General features: G+C 33.6%; 1 protein-coding gene across 1 annotated transcript; it reads left to right on the top strand.

Moving 5' to 3' along the window:
• Positions 1-10465: 10465 nt before the first annotated feature.
• LOC126715228 (proline-rich receptor-like protein kinase PERK1) lies at positions 10466-15510 on the top strand. The gene is made up of 8 exons (XM_050415737.1): positions 10466-11503; positions 12339-12908; positions 13271-13357; positions 13451-13521; positions 13640-13716; positions 14133-14280; positions 14398-14559; positions 15001-15510. The coding sequence occupies exons 1-8, from the start codon at positions 10951-10953 to the stop codon at positions 15307-15309; spliced, it is 1977 nt and encodes a 658-aa protein (XP_050271694.1). The 5' UTR covers positions 10466-10950; the 3' UTR covers positions 15310-15510.
• Positions 15511-17261: the final 1751 nt, after the last annotated feature.

Genomic DNA, 17261 nt, shown 5'->3' with positions numbered 1-17261 from the left:
TAGTTTTAAATGATTATGTTTGGTTTTACATAGATTAGATCAATTGGGTTAATACTATTTTTTTTTTCTTTTTCACTTTGATAAAATCCAATAAACTAGTCAATATAATTGATCCGTTTAATAAACAAGTCAGGTTAGAGTTGATGAATTCTAACCTGTTTAATAAACGTGTCGCGTTAGTGTCGAGTCTGTTAACATTTATAGTCAAATATTAGCTCATAAGTTGACAAGACACGAACTTAACACACAAACACGAACGGTCACATCTATCTGTCATGGTTCTCTTAAGTCTTAATTTAGAAGTAGCTCTCTCACTAGCAGTGGCGAAATTCTGAGCACGTTTATTTCTCATACAACCTGCAGTTCATTTTAGTATTTTCAATTGCACTTCATTTTCGTAATTTAGCTTAATTATTGTGTCCTTTTTTTGACAAATATATATATATATATATATATTTTTTGACAAATCCCATTAAATACTAGAGCGTGATATTAACCTCCACAAAGATTTTCTCAAAAAAAAGAAAACCTCCACAAAGTTTGATTGATGGCTGAGGTTAAAATAGATCAAAGAATCTGCTCCCTTTCAATATCACACAACGACAACAACCTCGGAAATTCAGCAAAAAAAAAAAAAACGTCAACCTCGGAAATTTTTATTTCCAGAGCCAATTGCGGAGAAGAGAAGAAAAGGACAGTGGTTTTGGTTAACATTAGATTCCGCTTGGATTTACTCTCTTTTGTCCTTGCATTGTGCTAACTGCCTGTTAAATTCAAAATGAACCAAAACAGCCCAAACACAGAGGGTGTCGTTGATCTGATATAGAAAATTTTGTCCAGATATATATATATAGAGGGTGTCGTTGATCTGATATAGAAAATTTTGTCCAGATATATATATATATATAAATGTTAAGCTCCTTTTTAAAAACTTAGGGTACGTTTGGTACACTGAATGTGGATTACAATATGAATGGTAATCTTTATCACCAGGAATAAAATATGTTGTAATGGAATAACTAAATCTATTCATTACTTTGGTTGTGAGTTGTAATATTAGAATAAAACTTATGATCTATTTTAGGAAATATCTTATTCATATAATTATATTTCCTAAAAAATAATATGTTTTAAATTGTAGAGAGATGAGTTATTTTTTAATGATTTTTTATTTCCATAATTGTTAGGTGAATATGAAAAGTTTATTTATTTGGAAATATATTAGTGTTGGAAATTATTATATCTACTAAGGAATAGGTATTACAACCCTTTTAGAGATGAATATTTATTCTTCATTTTAAAGAATAGCTATTCATAAGGAATAACTATTTCCTGTAATAAAAACATAACCAAACTATTGAATAACTAAATCATAGGAATAACTATTACATTACAGTGCCTATTACAGTCTACCAAACGTGCCCTTAAATTTTGTCTCTTACCTCTCACATGACAAAAACTTATACTTGTAAAGTAATTATCACACTAAGTGACCGTTTGGATTGGGCTGATTTTCCTGCGCGTCTACGTTTGACCCTTTTTTTTTTTTTTTTTTTTTTGTGCTGAGAAGTGTGTTCTGTGTCTGTCCAGTGGGTTCTATGCACTGTTTACGGAACCCACAAATCTATTTTTCAACCAAACTTTCATTAAAAATGGGTCTCACGACACTATTTACACATTTAAAAATTATTTTGCTATAATATTTTCAGTTTTCAATAAAATAAACGGTATCCAAACAGACCCTGAAAGTGTGTAGTGATAACTTTTTGAAACTTTAGAGACTTCAAACAGTTGAGCATTGACAGCAAAATACACCGTTGTGCAATAATAGCTGTGTCCATCAAAAGAAAACTAAGAGAAGCGGCCTTACCGATTTGTCCATTTTAATTTCCCGTGTTTGGTCATACCAAAAGAATAGTCATAAACCTTTTCCTTTCCTTAGGGTCTGTTTGGATACAGCTGAAAACTGAAACTGAAAACTAAAAAACACTGTAGCGAAATAATTTTTAAATGTGTGAATAGTATCGTGGGACCCATTTTTAATGAAAAAGTTGCTGAAAAGTGAAATTTGTGGTTCCGTGAACAGTACACGATGTGTTGTGATTGGTCCAAAAATATTTGAAAAGTCAAAGTTTGCGGCTACTGTTCATTAAACAGTGCATGAACAGTAGCCGCACCCCTCAAAACACTCAAAAACGGGTGAAAAAAAAAAAAAAAAAAAAAAAAAACTTAAACGCAGACGCAGACTTTTCATCCCAATCCAAACGTAACCTTAATTTCTTCTTTACTGTCTTCCTCAAAAAAAAAAAAAATCTTCTTTATAGCCAAGGCATGTAATCATAATCAAACACTCGTACAACATGTAATGTGAACAGTAATGCTCGTTTTCTTTTTAATAATTAATTTCATTTTTTTAATCTGATTTATAATAAGAATACAAGGATCACCAAACAAAGATGACCAACAGTAAAATATGGAGGATGACATTGTCAAGAGTCAAATACCTCAAAGTTCTAAAGAGGCCTGCTGTGGGGTGCTGCCTCACACGACACACGTCTTAATATGACTCCGCACCGGCAGGCTACGCCCTACGCTTATAAACAATCACATGCCGGCAGCTCAACGATTGGTACTGTTATTTTTGTCTTCATTTTTAATTTTACAAATATTAGTGTCAAGTTAATACTATCATTTCCTAATTAGACTACGCTATGCCTTGAGGAAAAAAAATAATTAAGATTTACTTAATGCCATAAGGATAGTGGTTCCAGTCAATTCAGCTCATAAATAGAAATCAATTAAATACAAATACCATATATTTTTGAAAAAAAAAAAAGAGAGAATTTTTGGCTTTTTCTATGCAATAACTATATTCAACTTGTCTCATAAAAAAATGTTTAGTTTACCTTCAAAATCTTTTTAATTGGAGATATTTTTTTGTTTTAAATACACAATAGCAAGTGGTGGTGAGTTTTAATTTCCATTTTTTATTTAATTAGTAAGTAATGTAGTAGTTTTTCATTAAAATAAAATAAATTTTCAATTAAAAATGACTAGAAGTAAGCCAAATCCCATAAAAAATAAATACATTTAACTAAAGGAAAATCAAATCAAATCAAATCAGGTGGCTCTAATACTGAAAAATAATTGTACAGATTCTCATATATCCAAAAGTCAGGGACAAAAAACCAAGAGGGAAGCTTCTTAAGTTTAGAGAAGAAAATAAAAAACCAAATCCAGACACATGCATGCTGTCCTGCTTTGTTTTATTATCCGAACCCAAATAGAAAGTAATCACCGGCTAATCCATTGCCATCTATGTATAGTCCTTGACCAAGTGCAGCTCCATATTTTGGAATATTGACTAAGGAGGAGTTTCCCCACTTTTTTTGCCTGAAGAAATTTGAACCAGTCCTTACGATGGGTCATGTAATAGTCTCAAAAGGCGTAGGTCTTGAAAGAATGGCCTTTGTGTGCCTTATTACTAATTAAAAGTCTAAAACGAATAATAGTTAAAAAGCAAAAAAGCATCAAATTAATGGTAATGTAATTTAACATCATTATCAAACTTTCATTGCTAGCAAATGTAACGTAAGAACTATCATGGATTCGGTGCCAGCCATATGCCGTATTAGACCTACTTATATGACCTCATATAATTGCTCAAAGTAAAGTACGATAGTGGGTTTCAGTTAGCTCAACTGGTAAAATTTTTGATGGTTGTATAAGAAATCTGAGGTTCAATCCCCACCTATACCAAAAATTAATTGATATCTTGATCTGATGATAAAGAGCTATCATCAGGAGCGGATGCCATAGGTTGAAACTCTCTCAAAAAAGAAGAAGTAAAGTACGATATTATCAACTGGTTAATTAATACTTAATAGTTAGGATTAAAATATTTCAAGTTTTTGTCTTTAACTATTACAAGTTGATCCTTAAGGTGATTCTCAAAAAAAAAAAAAAAAAGTTGATCCTTAAGGTTTTTCTAGATAGCACATCCATGTCTGTGTTTGTGGTTACGCGTTGGTGACCAGCTGGTTTGTCGTTTACTTAGAGTAACAGCCACTGCTGCTATCAAAGAAGGCTTAAATATTAGAAAATAAAAAATGTAGTTACCTAATTTCTTTGACTATTTGATAATTAGCCAATCACATAGAAGAATGCCTTTTCTTGTGTTATTTTCTGTAAAGTAAATAATAAACAAAGATCTCTTTCACATTGATGCTTGTTCTTGGGAAAAAAGTGAAGGCAAAAGATAAAGTGGTAGGAGGGTACAACTTACTTGCGTGACTAGTCACTAGCTAGTCTCTAGTCCCTAGTACATCAAAAGTGCAATAAAATCGTACTTAGTCCTCTTACATAATGGTATATCGTATTAATTAGATTCATAGCAAAATCGAAACCTGTCATTCATAATTTCATATGAGAAGAGGGATTATGACATTATTATACTTCAAAAATACCCAATAATTTTGAATTGAAAGGTGTTGCAAGAATTGAGAAGCCCATTTCCACCTGGGTTTGGTGCATCATAAGAAATTCCCAATTAGCTATTGTTAGTTTGGAATTTAATAAAAATAAGGATAAATTCATTTTCATATTTAACTAATGTGTCAAGTTGTAATTTGTACACAATAAAAATAGTGTCGATGGTAGACCCTCTAAAAGTATTTATATATATTAATTATGGACAAAGTACAAACTTAGTTGTAACTTAAGACTATAACTTTCATTTTAAAAATTAACACAACTACATATTTTTAAAATCTAACTATGAAATTGCATATTATTTATATTCTTAACACACATGTTAAATTTCATGCTAATCGATGCAATTCACTATTCGATCTAAAAACTTATTTTCAATGCATAATTTTATATTACAAAAACTTGAAATTTAAATATTTGATTGATAACATAGCTATTGATCTTTGATTTTCTAAAAATTTTGCAACCATGGAGGATGTAAATAAAAAATAAAATAAAAATCTAATAGTTGATTTGTCAAAATTCACATCCAATAAAAAGATATTGAGTGAAATTGTAGCCTTAGATCACAACTAAATTTGTTGTTAAACTTTGTCCATATATTTTCCTTTTCTTTTCTGTATTTGAGAAGAACATTGTTTGCCTACAAATTAATTTATAGGCAATAACTACAAACTCCTCCTAATTTTTTTTTATTGGATGCGGATTTTGACAAATTTACCATTAAATTACATTTTCCTATTATATCTTCCATCCTTGCAAAATATAAAGAAGATCAAAGATTAATAAATATATTATCAATCAAATGTTTAATTTTCAAATTTTTGTAGTCTTAAATTATGCATAAAACGTAAATTATGTATCGAATAGTAAATAGTATTTGATTTAAACGAAATTTAACATATATGTTTGTAAGCAAATTTTGTCCTTTTGAGAATATGCTCTTGTAGGCGGCCAAAATTGGGATATATCCCTTTCAGCCAAACTTTCTAACAAAATGCCAATTGTTTGAAATTATTTAGGGATATGTCCCTGTTTTAAACTCGATTTTCTAAAAATCAAGTTTCAATGAAAAACTCAATTTGGCGAAAATCGAGTTATAGGTGAAAATCAAGTTATAGGCAATCAAACTTAAAAAAAAAAAAAAAAAAAAAAAAAAAAAAAAAAAAAAAAAAAAATCTGCATGGAATTTTCAAACAACTTGATTTTTCACCAAATCAAATTTTTCATTGAAACTCGATTTTCTAAAAATTAAGTTTCAAAACAAGGACATCCCTAAATAATTTCAAACATAGGGCATTTTGTTGAAAAATTTGGTAAAAGGGGTAAAATCCTATTTTGGCCTCTTGTAGGCAAATGTGAAATTGGATGTGTGGTGAGATTGTTATTTGGAATTTAATAGCTCTGTTAAAATTTGTTGCACAACAATTCGATTACTTTTACAAACTCTACTCAATGCCTTCGCTTTCAACTAATCATCAGAGGTAGGTGGCCTTTCCTTCTAATTCAGTGCCAAATCTGATCCGTTGTAATGTCCCATCTCTACTTGAATATGGTATATCTTTTACACTGTGGGAGTGGACTCACCACTTAATAGAAATTCAAAGGTCGTAGGACCAGTCGGTAAATAGATCATTAAAAGAGAATGGTTATTCTTGCATAATAAGAACCACCTGTATATGTAGTATGTACTCCATGGGATATTAATCAGCATCTACATCTACACCTTTTTAGAGAATTTGATTCTCTTCAACGTGGAAGTTGAGAAACATTAGTAATCCTTTCGAGTTTGGGAGAGGAATATCATATTATTTGTGAGCTATGAATTATTAACAGTGTCATACGTACAGTAATCAGTAATCACTGAGCACACATAAGTTATTGCAATCAGCTGATCGATGATCATTAAATCTGGCGGGGTTTACATCCGAGGTCAAATTTCTTCAAACTTTCACTTCATATTGCAAATATTACTTAATTTTGAATATTTACTCATGTGGATCAAACTACACGTCCGAGTTAACTTAAATTTCATTTAAATCTCACTAAAATATTATGAAACCAAAATTTGTGAAATATTAAAACACACCTTCATTGTACTCAAGACTGTCATGCAGAAATATGGAATCACAAATTCTTTATGAGATAGATGTTAGAGCACATAATCTAAGTCTGATGCTTTATAGCAGGAGTACATGTAATAATTTGTACTTTGTATATGTTCCCTTACATAGTTACATTTGAAATATGAATAGTTTTTAGGTACTTTTAGAGCACAAAAAATAGTATTCATTTCTCTTATATTTATGGTGGGCTTTATAAGAAAGCACAAAGTACAAAGAATTGAAGGAAGAGAGAAAAGCTAAAGCTAGAGAGAAATTGGAATGAAGAAAAACTTGTATTCCATTCAATTGAATGAATCTGTACATGTAACTGTGACTAAATACAAAAACAAAGCAAAGCAAAATATCCCAAATTACACAGGAACAGTTATAACACGTGTGTTAGCTAGTTATCTCACGTGTGAACACATCCTACTTAAATACATTACTAAACTAAAGGTCTACATTAAAACTACAGTACTATAACAACTACATTAGAGCATTCTCATTAAGAGTGTCATATGCCAAATATTTGGCATTTGACACTCAAAACTCTAAAAAACAATCTTTATCAAGAGTTTCAAATGTTAAAATTTTTGCAATTGATGAACAGTGCGGTCTCAAATTTGAGACCGCACTGTTCACCTATTGTAAAACTTAAATTATTTTTTTAATTCAGGTGGGCCCCTTTCTTTTCTTCTTCTTATTTTTCTCTCTTTCCTATCACTTCTCTCCTTCCTCTTCTCTCTTCTCTGTACAATGGTTCGGCGTGGTCCAATGGTTAAGGTCGTGGTCTGATGGGTTTGAGTTCGATTGGATGGTTCGATGGTCGTGGGTGGTGGCGGTGATGATTCTTGGTCGGCGATTGTGGTCTGATGGGCATGGGTCGTGGGTCCAATGGTCCAATGGTCACGGTGGAGGTTGGGCGATGGAGGTTTCTTCTTCTTCTTCATTTTTTTTTTTTTTTTTTCTGCTGTGGTTTGTGGTCGTGGTTTTGGTTCAGCGTGGGTCATGGGTCACCGATCCTGGGTTTATGTGTGTGTGATGGGTTTTGGTTCCTGTGGGTTTTGGTATGGCGTGATGGGTCTGCTAGTGGGTTTGCTGGTTGTTTTTGTGGTGGTTGGGTGGTGGTTGGTTGTGATTTTTGTGGATGGTTGTGGTTATGCTTTAGTTTTTTTCTTTTTCTGTTCTTCCTACAGGGGGTTGTGGCGATGGTGGGTGGATATGGTGGTTGTGAAATGGGTGGGTGGATATGGCCGACAGCGGTGCTGGGTTGTGAAAGAGAGACACAGAGGATAGAGAGTCAGCAAAAGAGACTGGAAAAATAAAAAAGAATAAAAAATGATAAAGAAAGAATATTTAAATGAAGTGTTAAAAAAAATAGAAGTTTTGATGGAAAGGATGATGTAAAGTGGTGTGTTATATGTTATAAAAATAGGTTTTGAGATGGTAAATGTTAAATTTTTTGCAATCCTTGATAAGAATGCTCTTACACTGCTGTCGTTTTATCTCAGACTTCATTTCTCCTCTTCTTTTTTCTTTTGCTTCGTTCCTTTCCTTCCTTTTTGATTTGATTCACAACTTTGATAGGCTTTGCCCATTAAATTCACAGTGGGGTTTATCATGAATGAAAGAAGAGGGAACAATATTTCACTATACTTCGAAACTACCTAAAATTTTTTCTTAAAATACAAAGTACATGCGCGTGCACACAAACACACACACATATATATGCCATCCATTGGCTACCACTTGACAAAAGCAGATTGCGGCCTTTTACATCAGGGTAGTATATATTTATAAGGGTTTTATTAGCAACTTTTAGAACATTTATTAATAGATTATTTATATATATTTTGATATTTTTAGAAAATATAAAAAATTGTAAAAAGAAAAAGAAAAATTTCCTTTTTCCGTAAAATTTTGTTTAAAGATATTTCCTAAATCACCCTTAACATTTCCCTTTATATAAATTTCCGAAGATATATTGCAACCAAAACAATACACGAAGAGCAGAAGCAGTGCCAATAGAGGGCAACACCGTATACAGCGCTTCCCAGCATTTATTTCAAGAAAGAAAAGTGGCATTCGAATAACTTTTGCTCCTTGTCTTGGTCCCACAATAAAATATCGCTTTATATATTTTTTCTTCTTCTTTCTTTCTTTAAAATGAATGTTTGTTGTTCTTAAGGCATATTTAGTAAATTGTAATAGACACTATAGTATAATAGTTATTTTTATAGTTTAGCTATTCTTTAGTTTGATTATGTTTTTATTACAAATAATAGTTATTCTTTATGAATTGGTATTCTTCAAAATGAGGAATAACTATTCATTTTTAAAATGGTTGTATTAGTTATTCCTTAGTAAGTGTAATAGTTTCAAAACTTAATATATTTCAAAATAAACAAACTTTCCATATATATCTAACACTTGTAAAAATAAGAAATAACATATATATCTCTTAAATTTAAAAAAATAACAATTTTTAAGGAGATATAATTATATGGATAAGATATTTCCTAAAATAAATCTTAAATTTTATTCTAATGTTATAACTCACAACCAAACTTGTGAATTGGTTTAATTATTACATTACAACACATTTTATTCATATTAATAAAGATTACAATTTATGTCATAATTCCTATTCAGTTTATCAAACATACCCTTAGACGCAGACTTTGGTTTAGGTTTTGGAATGGTGCTTTTTGAAAAAGCAAGTTTTTGTTATTACTACTCACTTGATCCGTTGGCACAATGCAAAAAAAAAAAAAAAAAAAAAAAAAAAAAAATCAAGTTATAGGATCCAAAGAGCATCATTTGTAAATTTTACCAAATGCCTTAAATCATGTTTTGAAATTGCAAACATGATTATTGCTCAAATTGCGGTGACCAAATGGACTAACTATCTTCTTCTCAAAGAAAAAAAAAAGGTCTAACTTAATCTATACGTGCAGTTGTCCCACCAATATCAATTTAATTATATAGAGGTTATTAAAAGTTATGTGGTTTAAGTGAGACTTACTAATATTTTTAATGGAAACTTTTTTTATTCAAATATTTAGTTTCTTGTTACCAAACATAACCCAAATTTTACCCTCTAATCTCAACATGTAACATGATTATATATCATATTAAAAAAGACACAATCACACTCAATCAATTCTAATAAGGTAAGTGTAAGTCTGTGTTGTATATTTAAGAGTTAGGCCCTTTTAGATATACATCATTGTTAATTTCTTTAAGACTTTTTCCCCTCTTTCTACATGTATGTGTGTATTAAAATACTTAATATTCTAAAAAAAAAAAATTTCTAATAAGTTAATGACCACATCACATCTTTGGTGTGATGGTCACTATACTTGTAGGGTGCAAGAGATGGGTTCAAATCTCTAGGAGAAAGTTTCACAGGGTTTTTATTCAATCATCAGAGACTTTACGAGTAGAGCTAATGAGAACCCATAACATATATACTTAGATTAGGTTAGAATAGAATTTTTATTTTGAATAAAAAAAAATTTTAATATGGTTATACCTATTATGTATGGTAAAAATATATTAACTTTTAAGTAAAAAATTGATATGACAATCTATTAGTTGGCGTAAAACATGAGTTGGAGTACTCTCATCCTTGTCAAATTCACACTCTAATAATAATATTATTACTACTTTGTAAGAAAAAGGAAAAAAAGAAAAGAAAAAAAAAGAAAAGGATAGAACTGCTAAAAAACAATAAAAAATAAAACGGTCCCCATTCAACGCAAAGAGAAGAGAAGAACGAAATAAATTTAAAGAAGTAATAAATTAAAAAGGAAAGACAAACGAGTAAACAAGGAGTAATGAGCGGAGAGAAGCGCGGACCAATCGCGTTTGCCCTACGACACCACATTTTCTCTCTTTTTTATTTTTCTTTTAGTCGTAGCTGTGTTTTGATTTGTTTTCAGCTGAACGCCATTAACTCCAAATTCCCCAGTCTAAACAGTCCTCACCTCACTCCAAACCTTTGAAACAGCCACACAGACAGACAGACACACAAGTAGACAAACCCAAATCCTACTTTATTCCATCCCCATGTGAAGAAAAAAAAAATCCAGTCTTTTTCCAACCAGCGAAAATCCCTTCAAACACCCGAAACCTTTAAAACAAAAGTACAAACCCGCTCCCATTAAAACTAAACAAAACTAGTCCTTTTTCTGTAACTTTTATCTGTATCTTCTCTCTCTCTCTCTCTCTCTCTGTGTCTGAGAGAGAAAAAGAAAAGAAAAGAAAAGCAGACAAACAAAACAAAGACAGAAAAAACTCTTTAACACATCTCTCTCTGTTTGTTTGGTTTTGTTAAAACTTAAAAGAGGAAATGTCGAGTCCGACTCCCGGAGCGTCTCCGGCGCCCTCGTCACCTCCGTCGAACAACACCGCCTCACCACCACCAGCCACTCCCTCAGCTCCAGCACCAGCCACTCCCTCAGCTCCACCTCCATCCACGAACACCACCGCCTCTCCTCCGCCACCAACACCAGTCACTCCATCATCATCGCCACCACCGCCATCATCCACTAACACCACCTCTCCCCCTCCATCGACAGCCCCTCCCTCCACTCCAACTCCCACACCTCCCTCCTCATCAACTCCAACCCCTCCTTCAACTCAAAGCTCTCCTCCTCCTCCTCCGTCGAGTTCTAATAACTCGCCCCCGAGTACTCGGAGCCCTCCGCCGCCACCTTCTTCCTCCAATACGACGCCGTCTACTTCGTCGAGTGGGATATCTACCGGGGTAGTGGTGGGGTTAGCGATAGGTGGGGTGGTGATACTAGTGGTGTTGAGTTTATTGTGCATTTGTTGTAAAAAGAAGCGGAAACGCCGTGACGACGAAGACTACTATCCTCCTCCACCGCCTCCTGGGCCCAAAGGTAACTCCTCTTTCTCACTTTTCTTTCCATTTCCTCATCTGGGGTTTCACTGATTTATGTCTATTCCCAAGTTTTCTTACAAAGATTTAGTTTTTACTTCTTCTTCTTCTTTTCCTTTTTTGGTGTGTGGGGTTTTCACCTCCTTTTTTAAATTTACTTCCATTTCATCATCTGGGTCTCACTGAAATCTGTCCATTTCCCTTGTTTGGTTACAAAGATTTAGTTTTGATGACTGTGATCAAGAGTGGATCTGATCACAGGCCTCGGTTTTTTTTTTTTTTTTTTTGGGATTAAAAATTACAAGGATCTATGTGGTATTGGGTATAAATTTGACATTTTGTTCGGGTTCGAATTTTGATTATAGGAATGGGAACGGCTTGCATGTGTGGTTTGTTTGAGTTTGAAACTTTGAATGCAGGCCGATGATGTAATTGAATTTTTTAATGGGTATTTTTGTATGATTAGCGTGTAAGAGCATAATTTTGTTTGTTGTTTAGTTGAACCAGTCTTGGACTATGAATTATGATATTACAAGTTAAATTAAATTTTTTATCCTACCCGTCTGAGTGTAAGGTTTTTAATCAATTGGATTGCAAAATGATTCTGCATTACTGTCTTTTCTTTTCTTTTTTAATTCTAGTTAATGCTTTTCAAGTTTTCATGACCAATTCTTTTTTGCCACTATTGTTTGTTAGTGACATTGCTTGAGTTATGGTACTCATGGAAATTGCAAAATGAAAGTATAAACATAATTTTGATTAGCATTGGACTAAAAAAAGTAAAAACCCAATAAAGATATAATTAGCTGATTTCTAGTGTTTGTTGGAATTTCCAGGTGGCCCTTACGGTGGTCCACAACAGCATTGGCAGTATAATGCTCCCCCACCTTCAGATCATGTTGTTGGAGCGATGCCCAAACCCTCTCCCCCTCCAGCAGTTGCATCACGACCGCCATACTCCCCGGTAAATGCTCCTACCTCACTGAAGCCCCCACCACCACCGCCGCCACAATACCTGAGCAGCAGTGGTGGCTCCAACTATTCAGGGTCTGAAAATCCTCAACCACCACCTCATCCAGGAGTGGTCTTAGGTTTCTCAAAGAGCACTTTTACATATGACGAATTAGCTATGGCAACGGATGGCTTCTCAGATGCCAACCTCCTTGGACAAGGTGGATTTGGGTATGTGCATAGAGGGGTCCTTCCAAATGGGAAGGAAGTAGCGATCAAGCAGTTGAAAGCTGGAAGTGGGCAGGGGGAGCGCGAGTTTCAGGCAGAAGTCGATATAATTAGCAGAGTACATCACAAGCACCTTGTTTCATTGGTTGGGTACTGTATTGCTGGGGCCCAGAGACTGCTTGTTTATGAGTTTGTTCCAAACAATACTTTGGAGTTCCACTTACATGGTAAATTTGTTTCTTCAGCACTAGAAATTGTTTTGAATTTTCTTTTCTAATTAATATGAAAAGTTATATCGCAAAGCACTAAATGGGATGCTATCCATTTCAAACATTTAAATGCCCTTTTTCTTTGCTGGTTTTGCTTTCTTGTGGTTGCTACTAAGAAAATTTCATTGGCAATTATTTGTTGGTTTTATGTTGCAATGTTTAATATTTTAGAACACTATATTAATCTGTAATTGTATCAATGGAACCGGGGCACTAAATGCACTAAGATAATAGTTATTCTATGTTTCATATATTAGAAACTTTTAAGGTGTTTGTTGTTTTTGTTGAGCTTAAGTCCTGACTGAGAATCTTTATTTCAGGGAAGGGGCGACCAACTATGGATTGGCCGACCAGACTTAAAATTGCTTTAGGAGCTTCTAAAGGACTGGCATATCTTCATGAGGATTGTATGTACTCTCTCTCCTCAAAATTTGAGCATTAACTGATTTATTTAGGTTAAGACATTGTGTTTGAAGTTCAATTTATGTTGTATTATGTAGGTCATCCCAAGATCATTCATCGTGATATCAAAGCATCTAATATTCTTTTAGATTTCAAGTTTGAGACAAAGGTATAATTAGCTTTCACTCTATATTGAAAATTTGACTGCTTGCACCATTTTTGCCCTCAAGATATGATTGCTTAGTTTTTATGATTATAACTGAGATGATTCAACATCTGTTGCTCAGGTTGCAGATTTTGGACTTGCAAAAATTGCTTCTGATGCCAATACTCATGTCTCCACCCGGGTGATGGGAACTTTTGGGTAAGACCAATTCCTTTCATATTCTAGTTGCATTTATGGTTTCAACAGTTTATATATTATTTTTTGATGACCTAGAGTATGATTTGAATACTCCTAGTTCCTGTTTTTCCAAAAAAATGTTTGTATAACATCCTTTTAATTTAATAAGCCACACTGCACGCAGCTTTAGTATGTATGCTTTTGGATGCAGTTTATGTTAATAACTGAGAGTTCCTACTGCATTGGTGAATAGCTATCTATGTTCATGTCAACTGTTCTTGATGCTTTATTGTCAAGATAGTTCAACAGTATGCTCATGACCATATATATCATCTTTGTTTGGTTTTTTAATTAGGTTTTACTAGTTTGGAGTGACATTCTTTATGTGCCCAAGTCAGTTTATATTCTTCAAGTTCTCACATGCTCCTTTCTCTCAGGTATCTGGCTCCAGAGTACGCTTCAAGTGGGAAACTCACAGACAAATCAGATGTTTTCTCCTTTGGTGTCATGCTTTTGGAGTTGATCACTGGACGCCGACCTGTTGACACAACCAATACTTTCATGGAGGATAGTTTGGTAGACTGGGTGAGTTATATATTGTTCCATTACAGACATAATGCATGTGTGCACATACACACACATGCATGCAAAGGCCTAAATGTGGGATTTCATATAGATAACTAAATCCTTTTGGCATTACAGGCGAGGCCTTTGCTCTCACGAACCTTGGAAGATAGAAACTTTGATGATCTGGCTGATCCCAAACTGAAAAATGATTATGACCCCAATGAGATGGCTCGCATGGTTGCTTGTGCTGCAGCTTCTGTGCGTCATTCAGGACGTCGTCGACCACGAATGAGTCAGGTAGGATTTAAAAAAAAAAAAAAAAAAATTTATTTCAACTGCCTAGTTATTTGAATTCTGGACCAAGTCTATTGATTGAGTCAACTAAAAATGCAGCAGTTAAATCTGTTGAAGCCAGAAGATAGCCTTTATAATTGGGATAGGCATAGTACAAAGCTTGGTCTGTTGTTTATAAGCATTTAATATCTTGCATGTGTGGCTTGCAAATTAAGTTGGAAATTAGGAGCCTGTTAACATCCACTCTGTTACCATGAAAGGGTGGAATGCTCGTTGAGAAAAGTTTCAAATCATGTTGGTGAATGTAGTTGCACTCAGATTCTGTTGCTAGTATCAAAGGCCCTGCTTGTTTATTATCTCATCAGCAAGATGCTTAAGCTCATATTTGTGTGTGCTATTTATTGAAAGGCTTCTAACTAGTAACTATTTCTTGAAACTGCACAGATTGTTCGTGCTTTGGAGGGAGAGGCGTCTCTAACTGATCTTAATGAAGGAATCAGACCTGGGCACAACACTCAATACAGTTCTTATGGAAGCTCAGACTATGACACAAGCCAATACAATGAGGACATGAAAAAATTCAGGAAGATGGCATTGGGAAGCCAGGAGTATGGTGCCAGTAGTGAGTATAGTGGACGAACCAGTGAGTATGGTTTGTACCCTTCTGGGTCAAGCAGTGAAGGCCACAACACTCGAGAAATGGAGATGGGAAAAATGAAGAAAAGCAGTCTAGGTTTTAGTGGGGGCTCTTAAGAACTAATGCCATATCTTTTTTTCCTGTAAAAACCCGCCCCCTTATTTTTACTTTTGGTGTCAAATTGATTGCAGAAATGTCATGTTTTGCATGAGTTAACATTAATTTCTTTTTCTTTTGAAATTATCGGTTTTCTACATTGTATTTATCAATAGTGCTTATACAACAAAATAACAGAGAAACTTGTTCCAATTCTTTTATTTGTTGCTTCAGCGAGTTGTCCAAAATTCGTTTAGACTTTCGTTTCACCTTTTGTTGTTGTGTCAGTTTTGCTTGTATTGAAGATTAACAATTAGGTGGGGTGTTGTTGAAAGATTTATTAGAGAGAAGACAAAGTGTTGTAAGCTGTTTCTTGAATTATTTTCATCCAGTTGTCCTTTGTAGGAGTGTTTGGATACTCCTTGTTTTGCTAAAAATTGAAAATTTATTGTGGAAAACAATAAAAATAATAATTTTAAAATTACTGTTCACTTTTTAAAACATTGTTCACTTGTCTTAATGTAGCACTGTTTATGTCTTATGAACAGTTCAAAAGATGCTGGTCCAAAAAAAAAAAAAAAAAAAGACAAAACGCTAAATGTGGGTGCTGGACGTAGAATCCAAACCCAAACGGGTACTTAGAAGGCTTGGTCCTCCACTCTGGCTGGTCACATCGTCTAGCATGCTTACCAACAATAGTGTTAAGTTTATATATCATTGGCAGGCTAAACATATTGGGGTAATGCAAAATCTGTCGTAAGAATCTCTTGGACCCAAAATTCATGAGTATGAATTCTGTACAACAAAAATTCAAAGTAATATCACATATGATTATGATTATGATTATGATTATGATTATGATTATGAAAGGCATCTTTTCTTTTACCAAAAAAAAAGAAGAGAGAGACGGCAGTGGCACCCACAAAAAGGAGCGCACGCCACGCCTGCACCCAAATGGAGAGGCAAGTCAGAAGAGAACATCAACATGTACAGTACATATCCCTTTGTTTGATAATTAAGGTCACATGCAGAATAGAATAAGTGAATAACCCGAGAAAGCAAATAAAAATTTGGAATCTGTATTTGTTACAAAAAGTCAAACAAGGTTTTGCGTCAAATGGTTGAAAGGTGCCGAAAGCATGGATGATGAGATGTTGAAGAAAGAAAGAAGACATTGGCGGCCAGCTCACATATAAAATAAGTCGTAACTTAGTTTATTTATATATATTTGGCTTCTCACGCACATGGGGCTCTCTCTCAGGGCTTTGAGAAAACGAAACTATACATAGTCGTTACACTTTTGTGGACCACGCCAGCCAGCCAGTCATCACGGGCATCTCTAATCTTCGTAGATGAGTGCTAACCCCACACCACACGCGACTAAGAATGCACATGGCATGGCAACCTGAATTTACTAATTAATTGCCTCTGCATTTTATTAGTTTGAGCTAATAACGCCAAATTTGTATCACTTTTTACCTTTAATCCGTTGCATCATGTATGTTTGGAAATAGGAAGGGAAGAAGAAAGTAAAATAAAAAATATACTTATCCTTCCTTTTAATTTTTTTTTTTTTTGGTTTTTTCAAAGGGCAGAAAATGGAGAGTAAAATTTATGCTTTTTACTTTCATGCTATGGTCATAGAGAGGTTAATGAAAGTTTGTAAGTAATACTGTAATTTGCAACTATTTTTTTTTTTAAAAAAAAATGACATTTGCACTTCTTCATTATTGTGATTCTCTCTATTCCTTTACCCATACACTTATTATTATTATTATTATATTTTTAAAATATAATTTGATGGTTACGGTATGGGGTGAGAGATTTGAAAACACTAGAGCTAGAAAATTGTTGGCCACCTTTTTCTTTTCTCTTAGGTTTTGTTTGGGAGTTCATAAGAGAATGAAATTGAATGGAATGATAATAAATGAAAATTAAATAGAATAAAATGTATTTAAGTAAGGGAAATGAA

This window comes from Quercus robur, chromosome 2 (assembly GCF_932294415.1).
Source record: "Quercus robur chromosome 2, dhQueRobu3.1, whole genome shotgun sequence".
NCBI classification, from domain to species: Eukaryota; Viridiplantae; Streptophyta; class Magnoliopsida; order Fagales; family Fagaceae; genus Quercus; species Quercus robur.
Note: the sequence above shows the minus strand (reverse complement) of the source record. Positions and strands in the feature narration are given on the sequence as shown.

Bases quoted from the DNA above. Each gene is read 5' to 3' on its own strand.
- LOC126715228 (XM_050415737.1), top strand. From the start codon at position 10,951: ATGTCGAGTCCGACTCCCGGAGCGTCTCCGGCGCCCTCGTCACCTCCG. The intron at 13,358-13,450 runs GTATGTACTCTC...TGTATTATGTAG, and splicing joins GGCATATCTTCATGAGGATT to GTCATCCCAAGATCATTCAT. The intron at 13,717-14,132 runs GTAAGACCAATT...CCTTTCTCTCAG, and splicing joins CGGGTGATGGGAACTTTTGG to GTATCTGGCTCCAGAGTACG.